This window comes from Gastrolobium bilobum, unplaced genomic scaffold, assembly GCF_033153095.1.
Source record: "Gastrolobium bilobum isolate Gb01-03AN ecotype WA unplaced genomic scaffold, APGP_CSIRO_Gbil_v1 utg3492, whole genome shotgun sequence".
NCBI classification, from domain to species: domain Eukaryota; kingdom Viridiplantae; phylum Streptophyta; class Magnoliopsida; order Fabales; family Fabaceae; genus Gastrolobium; species Gastrolobium bilobum.
The window spans coordinates 63,763-85,121 of NW_026898051.1; the positions used below are offsets into that span (position 1 = coordinate 63,763).

At 33.7% G+C, this 21,359-nt stretch overlaps 4 protein-coding genes across 6 annotated transcripts; 3 read left to right on the forward strand and 1 right to left on the reverse strand.

Moving 5' to 3' along the window:
- Nucleotides 1-198: 198 nt before the first annotated feature.
- LOC133312423 (ultraviolet-B receptor UVR8-like) lies at nucleotides 199-2,978 on the reverse strand. 2 transcript variants are annotated; one of them, XM_061513608.1, is made up of 5 exons: nucleotides 2,836-2,978; nucleotides 2,504-2,677; nucleotides 2,000-2,035; nucleotides 1,718-1,875; nucleotides 199-1,628 (listed from the first exon to the last, which is right to left on the reverse strand). In XM_061513608.1, the coding sequence occupies exons 1-5, from the start codon at nucleotides 2,927-2,929 to the stop codon at nucleotides 345-347; spliced, it is 1,746 nt and encodes a 581-aa protein (XP_061369592.1). In that variant the 5' UTR covers nucleotides 2,930-2,978; the 3' UTR covers nucleotides 199-344. The 2 variants fall into 2 exon arrangements, with proteins under 2 accessions (XP_061369592.1, XP_061369593.1); XM_061513609.1 differs by having other exon boundaries at nucleotides 2,504-2,706; nucleotides 2,836-2,953.
- Nucleotides 2,979-6,588: 3,610 nt separating this feature from the next.
- Nucleotides 6,589-7,387, forward strand: LOC133312429 (uncharacterized). Its single transcript, XM_061513616.1, has 2 exons — nucleotides 6,589-6,961; nucleotides 7,047-7,387. Exons 1-2 carry the CDS (start codon nucleotides 6,589-6,591, stop codon nucleotides 7,385-7,387), a joined length of 714 nt encoding a protein of 237 aa, XP_061369600.1.
- Nucleotides 7,388-12,647: 5,260 nt separating this feature from the next.
- On the forward strand, nucleotides 12,648-15,987 carry LOC133312422 (uncharacterized). Its single transcript, XM_061513606.1, has 8 exons — nucleotides 12,648-12,815; nucleotides 13,061-13,267; nucleotides 13,856-13,916; nucleotides 14,069-14,105; nucleotides 14,680-14,757; nucleotides 14,839-14,911; nucleotides 15,222-15,261; nucleotides 15,512-15,987. Exons 1-8 carry the CDS (start codon nucleotides 12,774-12,776, stop codon nucleotides 15,559-15,561), a joined length of 588 nt encoding a protein of 195 aa, XP_061369590.1. The 5' UTR covers nucleotides 12,648-12,773; the 3' UTR covers nucleotides 15,562-15,987.
- A 1,617-nt stretch (nucleotides 15,988-17,604) lies between these two features.
- Nucleotides 17,605-21,053, forward strand: LOC133312439 (protein NONRESPONDING TO OXYLIPINS 2, mitochondrial). Of its 2 annotated transcripts, none has more exons than XM_061513630.1 (3): nucleotides 17,605-17,795; nucleotides 17,891-18,080; nucleotides 20,813-21,053. In XM_061513630.1, the coding sequence occupies exons 1-2, from the start codon at nucleotides 17,674-17,676 to the stop codon at nucleotides 18,045-18,047; spliced, it is 279 nt and encodes a 92-aa protein (XP_061369614.1). In that variant the 5' UTR covers nucleotides 17,605-17,673; the 3' UTR covers nucleotides 18,048-18,080; nucleotides 20,813-21,053. The 2 variants fall into 2 exon arrangements, with proteins under 2 accessions (XP_061369614.1, XP_061369615.1); XM_061513631.1 differs by having other exon boundaries at nucleotides 17,891-18,015.
- Nucleotides 21,054-21,359: the final 306 nt, after the last annotated feature.

Here is a 21,359-nt window from a genome sequence, read left to right on the forward strand (position 1 = left end):
TTTTCTTGTTTGAGGAAAAAAAAATGTAGTGCGTTTTAAAATGTGTTTCTTATTCTGATATTTTAAAGTGGTATAAGAATGATATAATAAAATTGGCGCGCAAATAACACTATCCATTTTGGTTTTGTTTCCGTTGGATCTACTAAGGCAGAATACACACAGATCATTCAGGTGCAAAGGCAATATTTTAAATGCGAGTGAAATAATTTTGCGGGGAATTTTACTAGATAGACAAGGCACTATTGGATTGAATTTGAGTAAATGGAATGATCAAACAGCTTCTAGCTTTCTATGTGAAATCTTTTGTTCAGAATGGGATGCATCTTGTTTTTTTTTTATAATTACTAATTTTTGACCTCTGAAGATTGGAGGCACTCCTTTATAATTTCCTTGATCCTTCTCTCCATTAGTTTATCTTTCACACCAGCAAGCATGTCACGGTAAAACATTTCCAACCTAATTAGCTTCCTATGATCTGCTGCCTCTAACATGTTCTCCCATTCTTTTGCAATGTCGAATGAACCTGAATTCTGCAATGAAACAGGGATATCTTGCTCATCAAAAGGTTTCCCAAAAATAGAACCATGAAGTATACTAGCATATTTTTCCATTATAGATAGCTTTGTTTGAAGCTGCTTCAGCTCATTCAATGCTGAGGATAATTTCTCATCTGTTTCTGTTATTACTTTGGTCTCCTTTTCTCTCGCCTTATCTTGCTCACCAGAGCTCTTTAATTCCTCTTCCTTGAAATCATTCATCATTGGAGGCCACAGCACTATGGTGGGAGTGTAACAATCCACTCCTTTACCATTTCCAAGAACTCCATTCCTTCCCCTACCCCAAGACCACACCTTATATCCCTCCTGCGCAACAACAACAGTATGTGCAGCCCCACACGCGACTTGAACTGGATCTGGAAATTTAGGTTGATATGGATTGCATGAGATAAGAAGGGGAGAGAGGGCATCACCAGAATATGTTTCAGCACGACTAGCATCAGGGCATAAGCCAAGACCCTTCTCCATTCCCCATGACCACACATCCCCAGCTGAGGAAACAACACTTGTATGAAACAAGCCACAGGCAACACAAATAAGATATATGTTCTGTGGCAATTCTTTTACAAGTGTAGGAAATAATATGCTTTGTGTTGTTCCATGTCCAAGTTGGCCATTATCCCCAAGGCCAAAGGTCCAGCATGTGCTTTCTAATGTGTCACCAGGTTTCTTTTTGTGAGTGAGCAAAGCAGTGTGAAAGGCACCACATGCTACCTCGAAAATTGTCCAAGGGGACTCCTCAGCAAATGTTTTCACAACTTCTGGATGCAGCCTGCTCTCCCTATCCCCCAAGCCTAATTGGCCATGGCTGTTATAACCCCAAGAGTAGCACACTAGATCTTCACCCTTGTATGATTCCCCAGCACTGACCAATGCTACAACATGCTCATTTCCACATGCAACCTTGACAACAGTGTGACCGTGAAAATCCCAAACTGGTGTTGGACTGAAACTGTTAACAAGAGATAACCCGCCTTCTTTGCTTTGTTGTGGGCAGTTTCCCCACATCCATAGGGTCCCACGACAATCAATAGCCAGAGACATCATTCCTCCAGCTTTGACAGCACATATCTGAGAAAGTTGAACAGGTGAAAACACATTATTGATGCTCTCACCTTGGCTTATGTCTTAGAATAAAATTAATGCAATTCATGTCATACCTTTAGTGATGCTTTGCCTTCTGTTTCAGACACACCTGTTGAAGAATCAGGAGGGTGCAACTCAAGAAATTTGTTCAGTAAGCAGGGCACTAGAGAATAATCTCCATCAGTATATTTTTTGTCATGTGAATCCTCTCCACTGATACCAAGTTGACCATCCATACAATAGTCAAGGATGTAGATACTAGATATATAATATAAAATCAACAAACTTCTAGAAGTCAAAACAAGTAATATCTGTAACTGAATATCACCACGGGACTCCAACTATATTAAGGATACAGATATTGTAACCCCAACACCAAACAGCTCCATCTTCTGTCAATACACAAAAAGACTGAATAATTAGATAGGGTAAAAAAAATTCAAATTCCAATTCAAATAAGCAAGATACTACATTTTAATGAAGTTTTTATTCGTTTTTCCCCCCCTAGTGATTTAAGAATTCAGCAAAAGAGAAACAAGGTATAGTGTATGAAAAGTTTATATTAACATCGCCAAACTACTCCTCAGTATAAAAAGAAAACTAGAAAGCTACTTGGCACAGCTGAAAGTTTGAGGAACAATGGTAATGAACCAAAGATATAATCATTTTACACTTGCTTGGTACAAGGAAAAATGATGAACAGTTGAAAATGCTACGCTCTTTATTCTCTCTTTTTATTTTATTTTTTAAATTTTCACCCCCTCTAATGAGTACCTACCCACTATCCCATTTTTCACTTATCTTCACATGTGTACAAATGCTAGAAAGCAAAAATTGAAAGGTATGAAGTGTTACAGAACCTGTTAGAGCAAGACTATGATAAGCACCAGCAGCAATTCCCACAATTTTGAGAGTGTCTCCTGTTCCATTAGGGTTTCCAAACTTGACCTCTACTGGGAAAAGCTCATCTTTTTCTGAACCAAGCCCAAGTCGCCCAAACATTCCCCTACCCCATGAGTACACGCTGCCATCCCCTACAATCAAAATTCCCCTGCTTTCAACCCTCAACAAATCACAACAAAGACATAAACTTTTCAAAGATGCAGTATAAGATTTCAATTTACATGAATTGTGAATTTCTTTTTTTTTTTTTCCAATTCACAGAAATTTGAGGTCTCTTGAATAGCCTTACCAGTAAGAACGAGAGTGTGTGCTTCCCCCGCAGCAACTGCAACGATCTTATGCGATAAGTTGCCGGAGCTCAGAAGTTTTCCGGCGTCTTCCATTACCTCCGACGAGTAAAGTATGAGAAGACACCAAACCAGAAGCTCTATCTATCCGATAAAAACAATGAAACAAACAACACAGTAAGTGGGGAAAAAATATCAGATTTATCCATGTATAATGTACTTTAACATCATATTTAATTTTAAATATTTATTTAAGTGTTATTTTTTCTTGTATACATTAAACAAAAATTTGTATGCTAGTAGTTTTTGTGTCTTGAAACAAGTTGACCAAGTGCTTTGACATAAATTTCAAAATAAAACAGATTAATGTAATATTTAAAAAATTTATGATATAATTTCTGTAAACTTTATAAAAAAAAAGACATATAATTGTTTTTGAAAGAACTATTTTCTATTTAGGGCGTTTGAAAGTGTTTTTGTTTTTCTTCAAGATGTTTTTTCTAAATAAAAATATTTTTCATTTTATCCGTGTGTTTGGATATAATCTTTTACAAAAAAATCCAATAATATATATGGATTTAATATTTCTGTAGTGAATGTAGATGAGTTATCTATATTCACTCTCAAAACGACGTCATTTAGAGCTCAATGTAGATAACTTATCTACATCAACTGCAGAAAAAAAAATGAACCTAAAATATATATATGAGGTAGAATCATTTGACACCGGTGTCAAATTTCAATTTTGACTCCTCATCTGAGAGTCGTTAGATCAAAAAAGATCAATGGTGTCACATACTTGCAAATCAAAGTCGTTGACCTTTTTTGATCTAACGGCTCTCAGATGAGGTGTCAAATTTAAAGTTTGACACCTCATCATCTGAGAGCCGTTAGATCAAAAAAGATCAATGGTGTCACATGCTTAGAAATCAAAGTTGTTGATCTTTTTTGATCTCATGGCTCTCAGATGAGGTGTCAAAATTAAAATTTGACACTGGTGTCAAATAATCTTACCCCATATATATATATATATATATATGAAAAAAATTTTCTCTTATAACATGAATATAATTACAAAAGAATATCATTTTTTTTTTGGGTTTGGAAATAAAAATAAATGATATTTTAGAAATTTTACTTCACTTTTATATCATAAATTTTGCTAAAATACCTTTTATTTTTATTTTAAAATGATATTATTTTGAAATTACAGGAGATATTACATGAAAAATCCTTATTATAATACAGTTGGAAGTGTTGCATGACTGGTATGCCGAACAAAATACATTATTTTGATATAGTATTTTAAAATTTAATTAATTGCATAATTAATTTGATAAGCAACAATTTCAGCTAAAAGCTTAAGTTTATAAGTCATAAGCTATTAATAGTTTTATATTATATCTTTATTCTAACACATCCTTTCATGTAATAAATTTTTGGGTTTGAAGTGTAGATATTATATAAACCATCTAATACCATGACATAACTCTGATAACATTATAAATAATTATCTCACCTAAAAGCTTAAGTATATAAGTGATGATTTTTGGTAATTCTGATATAATTTTTCCCTGAACTCCTAATTATTTTACCGATATTAATATATATTTTTAACTTAACTCATAATAAAGTTGAGTTAATTTAATTTTAATTTTTCGTAAAAAACATTGAAGTTGATGGTATTGAAGTTTATTGCTTGTCAGTTGTTATTGGGGGGCCATTAGACCCAAAACAAAAAAATAACTAAGACAGAACTAAACCAGAAAACGACCCTGCAATTGGAAGGGGGTCCGCACTGCACAGCCGCTGTAAGCCGTTAGATTGGAGAAGATCATTACCACTCTCTATTGCAGTTTCGAAGAAGAAGACCGCAGCTCGCTTCTTTTGTGGCCAGGTTATTCACTGTCCTTGGGGCTTCTGCCATATTGGTGCAGAGGATTTCTTCACATTTTTATTCTGATTCTATCATATAAGCAGATGCGAGATATGTGTAAAGTGATATATACATCTAACATTATTTCTTTTACTTAAAATTTAGTAAAAACTAATTGTATATAAAGTTTTTGAAAAAGTCAATACATGTTAGTCTTTCTTGCATTATTTTTTTTAATGTTATAATTCCATTTTGATAAGGTGCAACCGTGAAAGTACTTAGGTAAGAAAGGAAAAAAGATTTAAGAAAAAATGATCGTTCGACATTAATACTACATAAGTTCACAGATTCAAGTGAATAACAAGTTGATTCAAAGTGTTCGTACCAATAAAATAAGGTAGATTTAAAGTTTTCGTCTCATTTTTTCTTTCATAGAACACGTAACCACACACTCACACACACCCTATTACACACACTCACACCACTAGGCTAGCCCTAGTGGATTATTGTCTCATTTTCTCTATTTATATATATGTAGTATTTTTCCTTGGCACTGCTAATTTTAGGTATGATTGGGTTAAGGGGAAATTTAGATGATGATTCAATTTGCACTACAAGATAAAATCTTATTAGTGATGAAATTTCATGAAATTTTGTTACAAATTCTTACATCGCAATTAAATTTCGTTAAAAGTTCCTGCGTCGCAAGTTTATTTGTGACGAAATTTGATTATTTGTGTCAAAATTGTCATTTGTGACAAAATTTATGATGAAATTTTTTGTCACAGGTAAACTTTTTTCTTGTAGTGTTGTAATAATAATTTACCAATCTAACTTCTCCCGTTTCTGCTTTTATTTTATTTTAATTTCGTTTAACGCCAGCCAAAGTAAAAATTAAGCTAACCCAAAATGAAGTTTATGGTAAATATATAAATTTTAGGTGCATCAAGTATATCTTCAATGTTACGACGGCCAAATATCAACATATTTTTTCTCACTAGATATCTTGTTAGATACTCTACCTCTAGCGTGCGTGATATTTAAGGAAGTTTTCCTTAAAAATCTATGGAAAAGAAGAGAGAGAGAGAGGGTGGAATGAGAAAGAGCTAATGTATCACGAACGTTAAACCTCTAATCAAAACCTTAAATCCAAATGAGTCTATTTATTTGTGTACGAGTAACCTAATCTTTTGGTACACTTTAGTTCCAAGTGCATACGAACTCCTTATAACAAGTCACTATTACAGAAGATACATCTGAAGGACTAGATATCTGACATTAAAGTTTTCAATTTTAAATCCTCACAAGTATCTTGAAACTATATATATTTGTTTACCAAGTCATCCATAACGCGAAGTGTACTAATTACTAGTATGCCATTGACATATCTCATCCAAAATTTCACATGAAAGAGTAAATCCAGCTAGTATACATACATTGTGTAAACTTGAAGTGCGGAGCAGAGTGTCCAATTTGAGATATAGGAGACAACGTGTAAACCATATAACAACGAAAATATCGATAAGAAAACCTTGGTTGGGATACAAGGTAGCAAATAACTATATTGTGTGGATTGTACGTATCAAGTTATTGGCTTTTTGGGCCTCTTGCTAAAGCGTGCTGCATGGTTTACCACCAGTCCACAAACACAAGGGAATTAAGTCGACAAGTTAAGGTTTGGAATTCTCCACCTTACAAAGTTCCCTTGGCGAATCATGCATCCTTATTCCTTCACGTGTCCCTCAAAAATGCACAAAGAATCATAGCCACATTCCACCTACATAACCATCAACATGCTCTTCTCTTCTAATCCTAAATTGATATTATTATTCAACTACCAACTGTCCTAACAACCTTTTTTTCTTTCCATTTGAAATCAATGGAGTCTGTTGCCTCCAATTCTAGTTCCCCATCAAACCATAACCACCACCATCATCACCCTCGGTTCAAACCCAGCCAACCTATTTCAGACCGAATAGTTCGAGCCCTCCGCCACCGCCTCCGTCTTCTCCACCGTTCAAGCTCAACCTTCTTCATATTTGGTGCCACCGGAAACGTCTACACAGTTAGCTTATCCTCCACACCCTCATGCACGTGCCCTGATCGCACAACCCCATGCAAACACATCCTCTTCGTTTTCATTCGAGTCTTGGGTGTGTCCCTCGACGATGTGTGTCTAAGAAGAAGAACCCTTCGACCATGCCAGCTTCAACGCCTTCTCAATATGCCCACGTTGCCAGAAGCAATTGCAGGTGGTGTAAAGAACCAATTCAACTCAAAAGCTTAAACAATTAAAAAAAGTCATAATAATAATTTTATATCATGTTTCTCTAACAGGTGGCACCTTACGCCAAAGGTTTCACCAACTATTCTTTGATGGACGACAAGGAGGGTCAACAAGGCCAAGCATAGAGATGGAGGATGGTGCAACGTGCCCGGTTTGTCTTGAGGAAATGAAGAAAGAAGAAAAGTTGATGGCATGTGGAACATGTCGTAACCCTATTCATGAAGAATGCTTGGTGAGGTGGAAAAGAAGCAGGGGAAGAAGAACAGCTATTTGTGTGATTTGTAGAGCAAGGTGGAGGGATAGGATGGAACAGGATAAGTATCTTAACCTATCTGCTTATGTTAGCGAGGTTGATATGGCTCAGCCCAGTGGGGGTCTTTGCACTGGCTAACTCTATTTCTTCCTTAAATTATATAATAATGTTTCATGTGTTAAAGAATCAAAATCAAAGTTAACTTTAGGGAGATTTCATGGTTGTTGGACTCAATAAATGTTTCATAGCATCTATGTAAAAAAGGGCTACAAATTGTTGACGTCGATCGTAATTAGTTAGAATTATTGTCTTCAGTTGTTACTTGTTTTGATGGTGCCCATTTTTTATTTTTATTTTTTTTTGAATTGTGATGAGTTCTTTTAGTAGTACAATTATCTATCTTAATGAGTTCGAATGCTTAGAGTTATAATTTCTCATAAGAGTAGAGAGGCAGAAACACAAAAATAAATTAATCGATCATTTAATTTAGGACTTCTAACCGATTGATATAAAAAAGAAAAAGAAGAAGAGTGGTGAGCTCATAACTCTATTAAATGATGGGTCAACTAGGCTGCGCCTGGGCTAGATTTGTATAAACTAAGTGGATATGCTTATGATCTTTACAATGAATTGTACGCTCCTAATCAAGAAGAAAACTTTCCTTTGGTTTGTTTTCACCAAATACAAAGGTTTTAATTTGAGTAATACAAGTGAAACTCTCGACCTCATTACTTTGTTCAAAGTATAAATTGTACTTCTTTTGTCTTTGTTTACATCTAGTGTCTATAATAAATTTTAATTCTAAAAAAGATTGACAGATGAATAATGTTCAGCGGATGAACTTCAAAATAACATATATATTCCACGTTGCAACATATTTTAAAAACACAAAAGGGGAAATTAAAACCTTAATAATAAAATTGATTTGAAAAATGTCTAATTGAAACACTTTTCTTCTCCCTTTCAGCTTCTTATACCAAGACGTGGATCCACCATGGAAAGAGAAAACAAGAAATTAAAAAAGAAAAGACGATGCTAATTTCTAATTCAACTCTCAAATTAAGGCAAAAGTACCGTACTAGGATTATTGGGTAAAAGAATTCCTCAATTAATATTGATTGGATGAGTATTTTCATACTAATGTAGTCAAAGGAGTACCTGAAACATACAAGACTAGTCTTGTATGCTTTCCATGTCAGACTAGTCTTGTATTGATGCCATGTGTGACTAATGTAGTATTGACAAAATTTACAATATTATGCATGTTTACTCTTTACCATGGTATCCGATCTGTAGTACTGAAGAAGAAATACCACCAGCTCCTAGACCAAAGATTATCCCTGATGTGTCAAGGTTGCGTGGAAAAGAGCATCCTAAATCTACACGCATTCACAATGAAATGGATGAGATCGAGATCCAACCTAGTTCCAGTCGAACTAGTGTAGTATATGTAAACAATGTGGACATAGTAGGCGTTTATGTCGTCCTACAAGGCGTCCAACCAATTAATGTGTTGTAATGTTTCTTATTGTTTTTAATATAATATCATGTGTCGTTAGTATGAATTGCAGACAATCATAGAATGCTTGAAGCTATCAGGCACATGAAAGTTGCCTTATGCGAGGTCTGGGCACCACTTTATTCACGACCCAAAGGTTGATGAAGAAACTAAAACGAAGGGACAGATTAAGCTCCGATTCAAGACAGCCGCACGAAAAGATGTGATTTGCATAAGGTCCTTTCAACTCACACAAAAAGCCTCCAAGATGGAATACAAAGCTATTATTAATCCTCATTCTAGCTAGGTACGGTTGAAACATAAACCTTATATAACTCTTTTTTTTTTCTCCTTATACTTATTACATCATTATAATCTACTTTGTTTTGCTTTGCTCTGCTCTATCAGAAAGTTTGCCTTGGCTATAGATGCGCTAACATGAATCGAGAGATTCTCGCACTCATGGGTGTTTCAAAGGCCATTTTGGAGGATTAATAGTTTGAAGGACACTCTTAATAACTTTGTATTCCATCTTGGAGGCCTTTTGTGTGAGCTGAAAGGACCTTATGCAAATCATGTCTTTTCGTGCTGCTATCTTGAATCGAAGCTTAATCTATCCCTTCGTTTCAGTTTCTCTGGCAACCTTTGGGTCGTGAATAAAGTTGTGCCCAGACCTCACGTTCAAAGGCAACTCCCCTGTGCATGATAGCTTCAAGCATTCTATGATTGTCTGCAATTCATAGTAACGACACATAATATTATATTAAAAATGACAAGAAACATTACATCACGTTAATTCACTGAATGCTTGTAGGACATGAACTCCTATTATGTCCACATTGTTTACACATACTTCATCAAGTTCGATTGGAACTAGGTAGACCTCGATCTCATCCACTTCATTACGAATGCGTGTTGATTTAGGATGCCTCTTTCCATGCAACCTTGACACATCAGGGATAATCTTCGATCCGGGAGCTGGTAATATTTCTACTTCACAACCAATTGGGTATAGGGGTGTGCAAAAAAATTGGTTCACTTGCCCTGTCCTTGATCTGATCTTGACATGACCCATAAATACCTATATTTTTTGAACTGGTTTAAATACTGACCTACTTTTATTTGGGTCAGTTTTAGACCTGACTTGTTTTAATATTGACTCATTGACCCAAAACTTGACCCATACCCATTATGTGAAAAAAGAAAAAGAAAATCACAATTACATTAAAAGAATAGTTTTAACATAAAGCAATTACGTCAAAATATTTTACGAAAAATATTTCCATAAAAAATTTTCGCAAAAATTTTTGACGAAAAATATTTTCATCAAAATCTGTGACTAAAAACATTTCTGTAAAAAAATTTGACGGAATATTTTTTTACTGAATCTAAATTTCGTCAAAATATTTCACAAATAAATATATTCATCAAAAATTTCGACGAAACACATTTCCATCGAAATTTTTTGACGGAAAAAAAATTTCATCAAAATTCTTTACAGATTTCAAATTTCGGCGAAAGTTTTCGACGGAAATATTTTCGTTAAACTTTTTGACAAAAAAAAAAATTGTCAAAATTTTTAGCGAAACACATTTCTATCGAAAATTTTTGACTAAATATTTTCGTCAAGTTTTTTGATAAAAAATATTTCCATCAAAATTTTCAACGAAACACATTTCTGTAAAATAATTTCGTAAAATTTTTTGACAAAATATTTCGATAAAAAATTTGACGAAAAAAATATTCTGTTAAAATTCTTGAGAATCTAAATTTCGTCAAAAATTTCGAATGAAACATTTCTCTCAAAACAATTTCCATCGAAAATTTTGACGAAACAAATTTCCATCAAAAATATTTGACGGAAAAAATATTTCATCAAAATTCTTTACATATTTCAAATTTCGGCGATAGTTTTCGACGGAAAAATTATCGTTAAACTTTTCGACAAAAAAAAAAAAAAAATTTGTCAAAATTTTTAGTGAAACACATTTTCATCGAAAATTTTCAACTAAATATTTTCGTCAAGTTTTTTGATAAAAAATATTCCATCAAAATTTTCTACGGAACACATTTATGTAAAAAAATTTGGTAAAAATTGACAAATAATTTTTCTATAAAAAATTTTGACAGAAAAAATATTCTGTCAAAATTCTTTAGAGAATCTAAATTTCTTCGATAGTTTCGAATGTAACATTTCTCTCGGAACAATTTCTGTTGAAATTTTTGTGAGAATACATTTCCATCGAAATTTTGAACGAAAAACATTCCGTCAAAATTTTTGATAGAATTCTTTTTTCGTTTAAAACATTTGATAGAAGAAATCATTTCCGTCAAAACTTTTGACGGAAATTAAATTTCGATAGAAAATTTATTTTTGTAAAATATTTTATTAGCGAAAAAATTTCGTCGCTTTTCGACAAAAAGTATTCCGACGAAAAAATAATTTTGTGACGAAATTTACGCCATTTGCAATGTAAAAATTTTGACGAAATTTTGTGAGGAAACCAAGTCAAAAACGGGTCAGGTCAGATTTGACCCTCTTCAGAAACCAAGTCAGACCCACTTCAGAAACCAAGCCAGGTCAGATCCGACCCGATTATGAACTAGTTCAACAAAATCCAAATCAAGTCAGACCTGACTTGGATCAAATTAAAGCGGGTCGGGTCAAAATACCTGACCTATAAAAACCAAGTTGGGTCGAGTCGGACAAAAACCTGACCCGACTTGACCCATGCACAACCCTAATTGTGTACCATGATAAAGAGTAAACATGCATAATATTATAAATTTTGTTAGTTCTACATTAATCACGCATGACATCAATACAAGACTAGTCTCGCATGGAAAACATACAGGACTAGTCTCGCATCGAAAGCATACAAGACTAGTCTTGCATGTTTTAGGTGCGCATTTAACTGCAATAATATGAAAATACTTATTCAATCAATATTAACCAGACAATTCTTTTACCATCGATCCTAGCATGGTGATTTTGCCCTCGGCCTGTTTGGTGTGACGTATAAGGTATGATAGTATAAGTTTATACTATACGTTATGATATTTTCAGTTGTTTGGTGTGACCACCGTATAGTATAAGCTTATACAACATAATCTTTTAATACATCAAAACGATGTATAACTTAATCCGGCTTAAGGGTGAGGGATAAGGCCTGATAAGATATTGATGTATTAATATCGTTGACCAATGTAATTCTCAAAAATTAATATATTATTTTAATATTAATCTATTAAAATAAAAATTTATTTTTCAATATATTAATTTTTAAAATATTGAATATTGAATATTTTTATTTTTATAAAAATAATTTATATTTTAGACACGCTCATCAATAAATTTTTATAAAAATTAATATCATATGACATTTTTTGAAGAATTATATAAATTCTTTATTAAAGGATATTTTTATTAAAAATATTTATTTTTATCATATATAATATTATACAGTGCGTTACCAAATACTTGATGATATTATTTTATACAATATATTATTTTATACAATACCGTTTGGATAGTATTAAAATTCAATCAGGTCTTATACAATCAGATCTTATATTATCAGATCTTATACAATCAGACTTTATCCTATACTATACACCAAACATTCCATAAGATTTCATTTGTTTTTATGACATGAAGCCCCGATATCTAACCGTTGTAGAAAGGAATAAGGCATAATTGCATGGCTTTAAAAAATTTATATATTACTTTTTTCTAAAGTCAAAATAAAGTTTGGAATCTTTGGATCCTATTTTTAATTACTCGCTTTTTTAATTTCCTCATAAAATTACTGGAAAAAATTATTAGCTGTTACGAAAAATGTAATTATATCAATTAAAAAAGAAAAGGAACTTAATCCTAAACTCTTCTGCGGCGTGTTCCAGTGGTGAAAGCGAACACCTTCTCAGTCTCCGCGTAATCTTTCGTGCAGAGAATAAGAAAGTAGGAGTTCAAGTTCAAAAATTCAACCTTTGCCCATTCATGTCTCTGTGTCTTTGAACACCTCAATGTTCCTTTCCATCCTAAAATCTACTAAACCTGGTGACCAGGTTCGTTTATGTTTTTCTCTCTCCTCTGCGTTTTTATTCCAACAAAAAATGCTTCCTTTTTTTTCTCAAATGGTTTAATCAGCCTCTCCTATAACCACGCACCTCTCTCCCAGAGAATGGGTAGTCCGAATTTCAGTTATGTGTTTTTTTTTTTTTTTTGCCCCTTAAATTGAAACCATGTCAATTTCATATAGTGAGTTTAGATAAGATATCTACCTTGAATTGAATCTGTATTTTGTTTGCAGCAACAAAAAAAGCAAAAAGGAGAATGGTTAGCAGGAAGTTTCAAGCCAGAGAACTTCATTCCAGGTCTCGTTATAGGTTTCATTTTTGGGTTGTTGTTTGATTTATCAAAGCCCAATAGAAATCACTTGCCCAAGAAAAATTTCTCATCTTGTAAGCTTCAACAGCAACTCTCAGTCTCAAGCAATGGTGATCAGGAGCTTAAGATGGTTAGTCCTCAAGTCTGTTAGTTCATTTCATCATCACTTTCTCATGCTATGGGAGTCTTACCTTTAAATGGTTATTCAATGCATGTCATTCTGATGTAGTTGAGTATTTGTTCATTATGTAAATAAGTTATTCTAGTTTGTTGGTAGTATATACGTTATTGAAGTGGTGGCTTTACTGTCAATCTTTCATTGGCTCATTGAGAAGGAAAATTTGCCTAATGAAATCATTTTATGATTGCTTTAATGCAGTGTAAATATCAAAAGTTCTCTCTGCAACTTATTTTTCTAATCAAATGAACTGTTGAGGATACAAATTGGTATTGATGCTTAAAAGAACTCAAATTACTTAACAAAAAGCAATAGTAGTAAACTTCTGTTGATGATTTTTTACTTTTTCTAAAGAAATTATATACAAAAACTTTCTGTATCCGTGCATGTTGTTGAACAGCTAGTTTATTTGAGCTCCTCTTCTGTTGCAGAAATGTTATGGGGAAGGTAAATAGAATTAATATGCATTCCTTTTAATTATTAGGAACTTCTTTCATTGGATGTTGAGAAATTTCTGATTTCAATAGTAAACTGTCTCAGGTTCTGGTAGTTAGGCAAGACCTCAAGATGAAATCTGGAAAGATTGCATCCCAATGTGCTCGTAAGATATGAAACTATTGTTAATTTTCTGGATCTTTACCTTATCTCAAATTTGACAGGGATCTCTTTTCACCCATTATAAACTTCCTTATTTCCTCTTCCCATCCTTTTTTGTTTATTAGTTTATGCCTTTGCATTTACCTTCCTTTGCAGATGCTGCCACTGGCATGTACGCCGAATTAATGCAAAGGTACTTTTGTTCTTGTAAGTGTCCATTTCAGGGCATTGAGATATCTTCTTGTTCTGTACTGGTAGCACATAGCACTCCCTGCTTAACCACCCACCAGCATCTTCTCCTTTGAAAAAGCAAGACCACAAATAGCTTAACTTAATGTTGAAAAGATTGCTACATGTTAAACTTTCAAGCCAATTTTTGTAGGAACCATATGATGTCCTTTTTGGTTGTGACTATTCATATAAGCCCGTATTTCGGTGACTTGGATTTTTTTTTATTCTTACTCTTTTTTGGGCGGGGAGGGGGGTTGTGGGAGAGTTGGTGACACTTTTAGTATTGTGGAGACACTTTTAGATACATATTGTAGAGTTGGTTATGCTCAAGGAAATAAATTCCTTTACCTCCAAAGCAAATGCAAATGGGAAGCTGACATGTTTAGCTTTAAAAAAATTCATATTAAACATGAAGATGATGATTATTCTTCATGGACATGATTATGTATCATTAATAGTGATGTTCGGTCAGGTATATATTCTTTGGTTTTTAGCCTTATTGGTGTAATAAACTCCACCACTGAGTACTTTTGCAGTAACCGGTCTCTTTTAAGACAATGGGAACAGTGCGGCCAGCCCAAAATTGTTTTGACGTGTAGGAATCAACAAGAAATGTGAGCATATGATTTTATTCTGAATACTGTAAATTCACTTCTTGGTCAGGGACCTACATCTATTACTTTACTTTTAATCAGGAATAAGCTGAAGGAAGCAGCTGAGAGTATTGGCCTTCCTACTTTTGTTGTTGCTGACGCTGGGCGAACACAGGTAATACATGACATGTGGCATAAAAATAGAGAATAATACCGCCTTAAAAAACCTATTACAGAGTTGATACGTGGTAACAAACTCCATGTGGAATTACTATTCGAAACTTCTTTGGAATGCATCAATGTTGAAGTTGAAGTTGAAGGGTTAACTTCCATATGCGTACTCTCATTGTTGGTGTTTGTTAGTATTGTAAAATAACCAATTCAACCCAAGAACTTAAGTGATTAGATGAAGGCGTATTAATGATCTTATATTTCATATTATATCTCTCTAACAAGTATTATTGCTGAAACTCTTATTTCTTCAGGTTTTGGCAGGATCAAAGACTGTTCTTGCTGTTGGACCTGGTAAGCTTCTTTTTGCTTTGTACTTGAGTTGGTTTTGTTGCTTTTAAATGTATGACCAAAAGCATGTGCAAGAAAATCAATATACTTATGTAAATAACAGAACAAGTGAATGTTACTATCTTGGATTTGATGCTGATGTTTATCCGAATTCCGCTTTTCTTGAAAGCTTTTGTCTTAATTGCTTGACAAATAATCTGTTTTTTTTTTTTTTCTGATTGACTGCCTATACATATTACTGCCTTTGTTTCAGGACCAAAATCATCTGTGGATTCGGTGACTGGAAAGTTGGCGCTGCTTTGACATCATTCAAGAAACAAGCCCTAATATGATAAATCACCCAAGCTTTGTTACCACTTGGTCTGCGTTTAGAGGCATTACCTGGCATTTATTGGCTGAGTATTGTATCTTTATTGTGCCTATGCAACATGACTAAAGCTGGTTTATAATTTGTAACATTCAGTAGGAGTAATTCTCAGTTGGAGCCCGTTTACATTCCCTCCCCCCGCCCCACCACACACACACACACACACACTATTAATCTCCTTTTTATACCTCAGATCCTGGCTACCAGGGATGATTAAAACCCTTTATTTTAGGATATATTGGGTAAAAATCTGTTAGGAAACTATTTTTCCCTATAAGGCAGCGTCTGCCCTCCTTATGTCACGTGTCTGCATTCTTTACAAGTTCATAATCCTTTTTATCAACACTCCCAATTGGTTTTGAACCAGAGTTGACTTGCCTTTGTTGGCTGAGATTCAAGGCTTCATTCAACTATAATTCTGACCATTTTTTTGATATAGAATTGTTGAGTTTTGATTAGACAACAATTTATAGAAATAATTGAACCATCAAAACCAAGGATAAACCCCGAAGGAGTGTGGTGCTGGGGCGGTAGCAATTGTTTATCATGCAGCATTAATTGAAAGGATTTACCTTCTGAAAAGTGAGTGGGTGAATTTTAAATGAAAAAGTGTTGATTTATAATCGTTCATGGGAAATTAATATTGATTTTAATGGATATAACTTTATTTTTTCTCTCTCTTTAAAGTGCATCATTTACAATCACAAAAAAAAGGTGCATCATTTACTATGAAAGAGTCAAATTCAAAAAAGAAGTAATATTTTTCCTTTATTTCTTTCGTGTTGCTATTCTGAGGATGATAGTAACAATATAGTTAATAATCTACCAAAATCAAAGATTGCTCATATGAAAAAGTAACATTTTTTTATAGGTTTTTTCACCGATTTATTTATTAATCGATTAATCCGGTGGAATATAAGGGCGGCAAAACCTTTCTTACTATAAATAATATTGTTTGATTTAGGATAAAATGGAGAGAATAATTTTGGGAGGAATGAAAAATATAAATCAAGATTGTAAAATTATTTTGTAAAAAACTAAAATGTGAGGGAATGAAAAAGAGAAAATTTAACACAAAGTAAATTCATAAATTTGTTTTTAAAATATTTAACAGCAAAAACATTAGTTTTTTAAAATTTAAAAAAAACTATTCTAATTTTAAGAAATTACAAGTGTTTGTCATTTCAGTCCTCAAAAATTGATGACCCTGGTGTTTAAGAACTAATATGACTGACATTTTGATTTTTTTTAAAACCAAAGTGAAATTTTGATATTATTACAAACTAATGTATTTTGTTGCAAAATTTAAAATTTAACATATACTCTCTCTCTCTTTTTGGCTTTCCAAGGATGTCTCCATTGATGAGATTATTTCTTTTTGTGAGATATAGCTTAAAGTTTTTTACTACTGGCCCAAAATGCTTTGCCTATTGAACCAACGAATTTTTAACCACAACAGATTGAGACACAACTCCCTTACCAATTATGCCACTCCTTATGGTTAATTTAAAGAGGAGGTTATATTTTTAACCTATTTTCATTTATAATTAATATTTTAATTGTTAATTTTTGTCAATCAGCGATTATCATTTATTGTGAATGAATAATTAATCAATAAATTTTATTTGCAAAAATCTTAACCGTTGATTTAGAGAAATCAACGGTTAAGATATAGCTTGTAATAGGTTATAAGTATAATCTTTTCTTAATTTAAAATGTACTTTAACATTAATTTAATCTTAATTAGTCTCTTTAATCCTCAAATTGATTAGTCTGGATAAACTTTAAATGCGAACCAACAGGATTAAGATATTTGTTTATTATTAAGCAAAAACCGCAGATAATGTTTATGGATTAATGAATTAAACATTATTTAACAATGTACTCACACTGTGATAGCGCTAAGCCACTAAAATCAATTTTTTCTTTTAAAAAAAAAGAAGACAAAAACCTCCACAAAACCCTTTCCTTCCCTTCATTTTGTGTTGACTCAGGCCTTGAAACTTGAAAGCCCTAACTGTGAAAATTGGGTGGTGGTGATTTCTGCAATGGCTTGTCGTTATAGATCTGTTTGCCAACCAGCATTTTCCCTAATTAAATCCACCATTACCAAACCGGCTACTAATTCCAAGTTCTCACCTTTTCTCCTCAAAACTCGTTCTTCCATGAGGCAAGTCCATTTCATTCCCTCCCCTTTTGAGATAAAGCTATATCTTTTCTTCGACCCAATTGATTTTAATGTTATGTTGTGTGTTCACTTTTCAGGTCGGTTGCGGTTGCTGAACTTGGTTGCGTGCAGTCGCTGCTTCCACTGCACTCGGCGGTTTCATCAGCACGCCTCACATCTTGTCTTGGCATCGATTCGAGGAGTTCGAGGTCGTTGTCTCAGGGTATGCTCTGCAGTGCCAACCCCGGAGTTTGATATCTCTCAATAGCTTTTTTTTATTTCCTATCCGTAAGCAATGCAACCTTCACTCTTATTATGTATATTTCAGTCCATGCCATCATGTATAACTAAAATAGGATAAGGCATGGCATTCCAAATGTGGTGGTGATTAATAGGATAATTAAATTGTCTGTGTAAGCTCATTGTCATCTTTTGTTGGCAAATTTATTAGCTATAACTTTGAGTTTGATGGAGGGTTGAAGCTTTGATGTTGAATTCCTTGGATGGTGGTATGTGTACAATTGTACATTATCAAATAGATAAATGATGAGTTGTACATGTAAGTTCTGTTATTACAATTTTCTATTTCAAATTTAAGCAGAAGAGAAATGAAAACATCTTTGCATGTTTAGCTTGAAACAGATGTAGAACGGTTTCCTCTTGAGTGGGGTTACTTCCCTGACTAGTAAACCTAGAGTACTCCTCTGACATGGTTTCAGATACTCTACTCAAGGAAACAAAATATTGATAATCAATTATGCAAAGGGTACTTATAACCCAAAGATAACAAAAATCCTTATTAGATTCATAATTTTAATAAGATATGATTGTCTTTAAAATAGATATCTTATCAAAGATATCATGAAATCCCTAAAAACAAGAAAATATATCAAAATCCTAAACAACATAGTTATCATCAAATCCATATATTAAAAATAACACAACTAATCTGAATCTATTATGTAACGCATAGTCTCAGCTTTTTAATTTTCTATAAGCCTATACAGAGTTTACACTTTTTGCAAAACCAGCAAGTTGCTATCAGGTTACCTTTAACCTATATAAGATATATTTTGCTTAAGGAGTGGCCTGTGAACTATTATAATCCATGACTTAAACGTAAGTCATATAGGTATTGTGAACAACTGATGATCAGAGGAAAGTACAGATGGAGTTCCGTTCTGCTTGTAAAATACTTGCAGAAATGAAATTTATATTGAGAAAACAATTTGTCAGCGTTAGAAATTATGATGGTTCATTCCCTCTGTGTCCATTAGGTCCTTTTAAGTCTTTTATTTCTTGTTATATTTTGTTTTTTATAATGATTCAAAATGTCTAACAATGTGATTGCAGTATGATTCCAATATATTGAAGCTCTGTTATTTTTGCTTGCTTGTTATGTTGAGTGTCTCACTTTTGAAGGCCATGCACAGGAAATAGAAATGCCTTGATTTTTCATGATGATTAAATGATTTATCTATTGCTCTCTTTGGTGCACACATGCTCACTGGCTTACCCTTTGAAACCTTCCTTCTTGCCCATGGATTTTACTAAGAACTGATTACATAGGTTGCATGTGAACATGATCTGTGGATAAGTGGTATTAAAAGAGGTAGAATTGACCACTTGTTGAGCAGTAATAAATATTATTAGCTAGACCAAGATTATTGTGTTTATTTTTTCCTATCTAGGAAAGCATTATGTATATTTTGGTCATTCATATTCTAGGATAGAGCAAATGTTGGGGTAGCACTTACCTTAATCAAGGTTCGCTTTTCTACCATTATGAAGACTTTTTATTTATTTTACTTTTTGATAGTGCACGCTAAAGAACTAGTCTGGTCTAGCTGCTTCGAGGACTATTGTTTTTGACTTATTATACATAATAAATTTAATACAGAGATAAATTGTTTCAATAACTTTTTGTTATTGCAACTCACAGTTTGGAATTTTATGGTTATGACTAGTTTCATTGGTTTAACAGCATAAAGGATGCAATAACTTTTGTAATCCATTTTTTCATGAGCAGGAAGGTGATACGAACCTTGGGAGAGCCTCTGCCCTCACCCCAAAAGCTAGCCCATGAGATAGGAAAGCCCAAAGTCTATATAAACCCCACATTAGGCACCCTTATAACCAATGTGGGACTCAAGTCCCATACCTTGCAATTAGATCATGACATTCCACCACGCTCAGTAGCCCCGGCGCCCACTTGAATTGGCTTTGCGCTAGTCTTTTACTAGCCCTCCTAGGCGAACACTGCAATGCCAGCGTCACCAGCCACACCGCTCGATTGCGGCTGGAAGACATAGTGGAAGGCTCTGATACCAATTGATACAAATCTTGGGAGAGCCTCATCTCTAAAGCTAGCCCATGAGGCAGGAGAGCCCAAAGTCCATATAAACCCTATAGTAGTCACTCATATAACCAATGTGGGACTTAAGTCCCATACCTTGCAATTAGATCATATCAGAAGGGTGCAGGGAAAAGGGGACGTTGGGAGAAGAAATAGTAGTCTTCTTTTTTGTAACTTCTGCTACAGGATATTGAAACTTGACCCACTCTTTTTAGTACACTTTACCTATGCATTCTTGGAATATACCTAGATGACATCAATATTATGCTTGTAATTCATTAGTTTCATCCATGTTATTAAGCAACTCATCTGTTGTTCTCCTTTTCATTTCCTACTAATACCATAGGATGTAACACTCAAAGTGTATATATTCCTGCTCAATTCATTGGCACTCATTGTTGCAAGTTTGTCTGTAATTCAGATCCGTGGAGACATATGTATCAGTTTTTCAATACCTTTAGTCTTTTCTACATATTCGTCCTGGGTTTTTATAATGTTGTGATGATAGAGTTTTTAACTATCATGAATGTCACTGTAGTCTTGCTGTGCTAATAATGGTGTGTTAACTATGTCACTTGCTTTGCTTAGTCATTCTCTTGTTGAAGAAACTTCTCTGGTGTAAGCCAGTGCTTATATAATGTTTATCTTTTTCAATTTTCCTCAGAAATGGGTCTCAGCACACCTCGATAAGAGATTTAGAAGACCAGGGATTGATGGATTAGAGGCGACATTTGCTTTGCTGGGATGCCCTTCTATTAATTATTTTAAGTTTTCTTGACAGTTCAGTATAACGGGCATATAGTTGGAAGAATCTTTCCATCTTCTGGTTAATGCTGCAATGGTTCCTTCAAACTGTGTTGTCATTCCAGTATTAATTGTTTTAAAGATCAAACTTATGCCAACATCATCACTTGGTGAATAAAAAACAAAAAATTGCTGATTCACTTGACTATCATGTCTGCTCATGCATGTTCCTTGATATGTTAGCAGCAGAATCAGTGCATTTTTTCTATCATCAAAAAGTGTAGTTTGGGATTGATTTTTGCCTTGGGTAGGACATATATATCCGTGAGAAACAACTTAATTAGAGGGAAGGTATCTAGCCACCTTGCGAATTACCCATTAGTTATCAAATTAAATTGAGTATACTTTTTAGGCAACATGATGTGCAAGCGAAAAAGTGGGGATGTAGACAACAATGAAAATGTCTC

Coding starts and splice junctions, on each gene's coding strand:
- LOC133312423 (XM_061513608.1), bottom strand. CDS start 2,929: ATGGAAGACGCCGGAAAACTTCTGAGCTCCGGCAACTTATCGCATAAG. Junction 2,678..2,835: donor ACACACTCTCGTTCTTACTG/GTAAGGCTATTC, acceptor TTTTGATTGTAG/GGGATGGCAGCGTGTACTCA. Junction 1,876..1,999: donor GTGTTGGGGTTACAATATCT/GTATCCTTAATA, acceptor ACTATTGTATGG/ATGGTCAACTTGGTATCAGT.
- LOC133312439 (XM_061513630.1), top strand. CDS start 17,674: ATGGCTTGTCGTTATAGATCTGTTTGCCAACCAGCATTTTCCCTAATT. Junction 17,796..17,890: donor AAAACTCGTTCTTCCATGAG/GCAAGTCCATTT, acceptor TTCACTTTTCAG/GTCGGTTGCGGTTGCTGAAC.
- LOC133312422 (XM_061513606.1), top strand. CDS start 12,774: ATGTTCCTTTCCATCCTAAAATCTACTAAACCTGGTGACCAG. Junction 13,917..14,068: donor GATTGCATCCCAATGTGCTC/GTAAGATATGAA, acceptor CTTCCTTTGCAG/ATGCTGCCACTGGCATGTAC. Junction 14,912..15,221: donor CTGACGCTGGGCGAACACAG/GTAATACATGAC, acceptor TTATTTCTTCAG/GTTTTGGCAGGATCAAAGAC.
- LOC133312429 (XM_061513616.1), top strand. CDS start 6,589: ATGGAGTCTGTTGCCTCCAATTCTAGTTCCCCATCAAACCATAACCAC. Junction 6,962..7,046: donor GTTGCCAGAAGCAATTGCAG/GTGGTGTAAAGA, acceptor TTTCTCTAACAG/GTGGCACCTTACGCCAAAGG.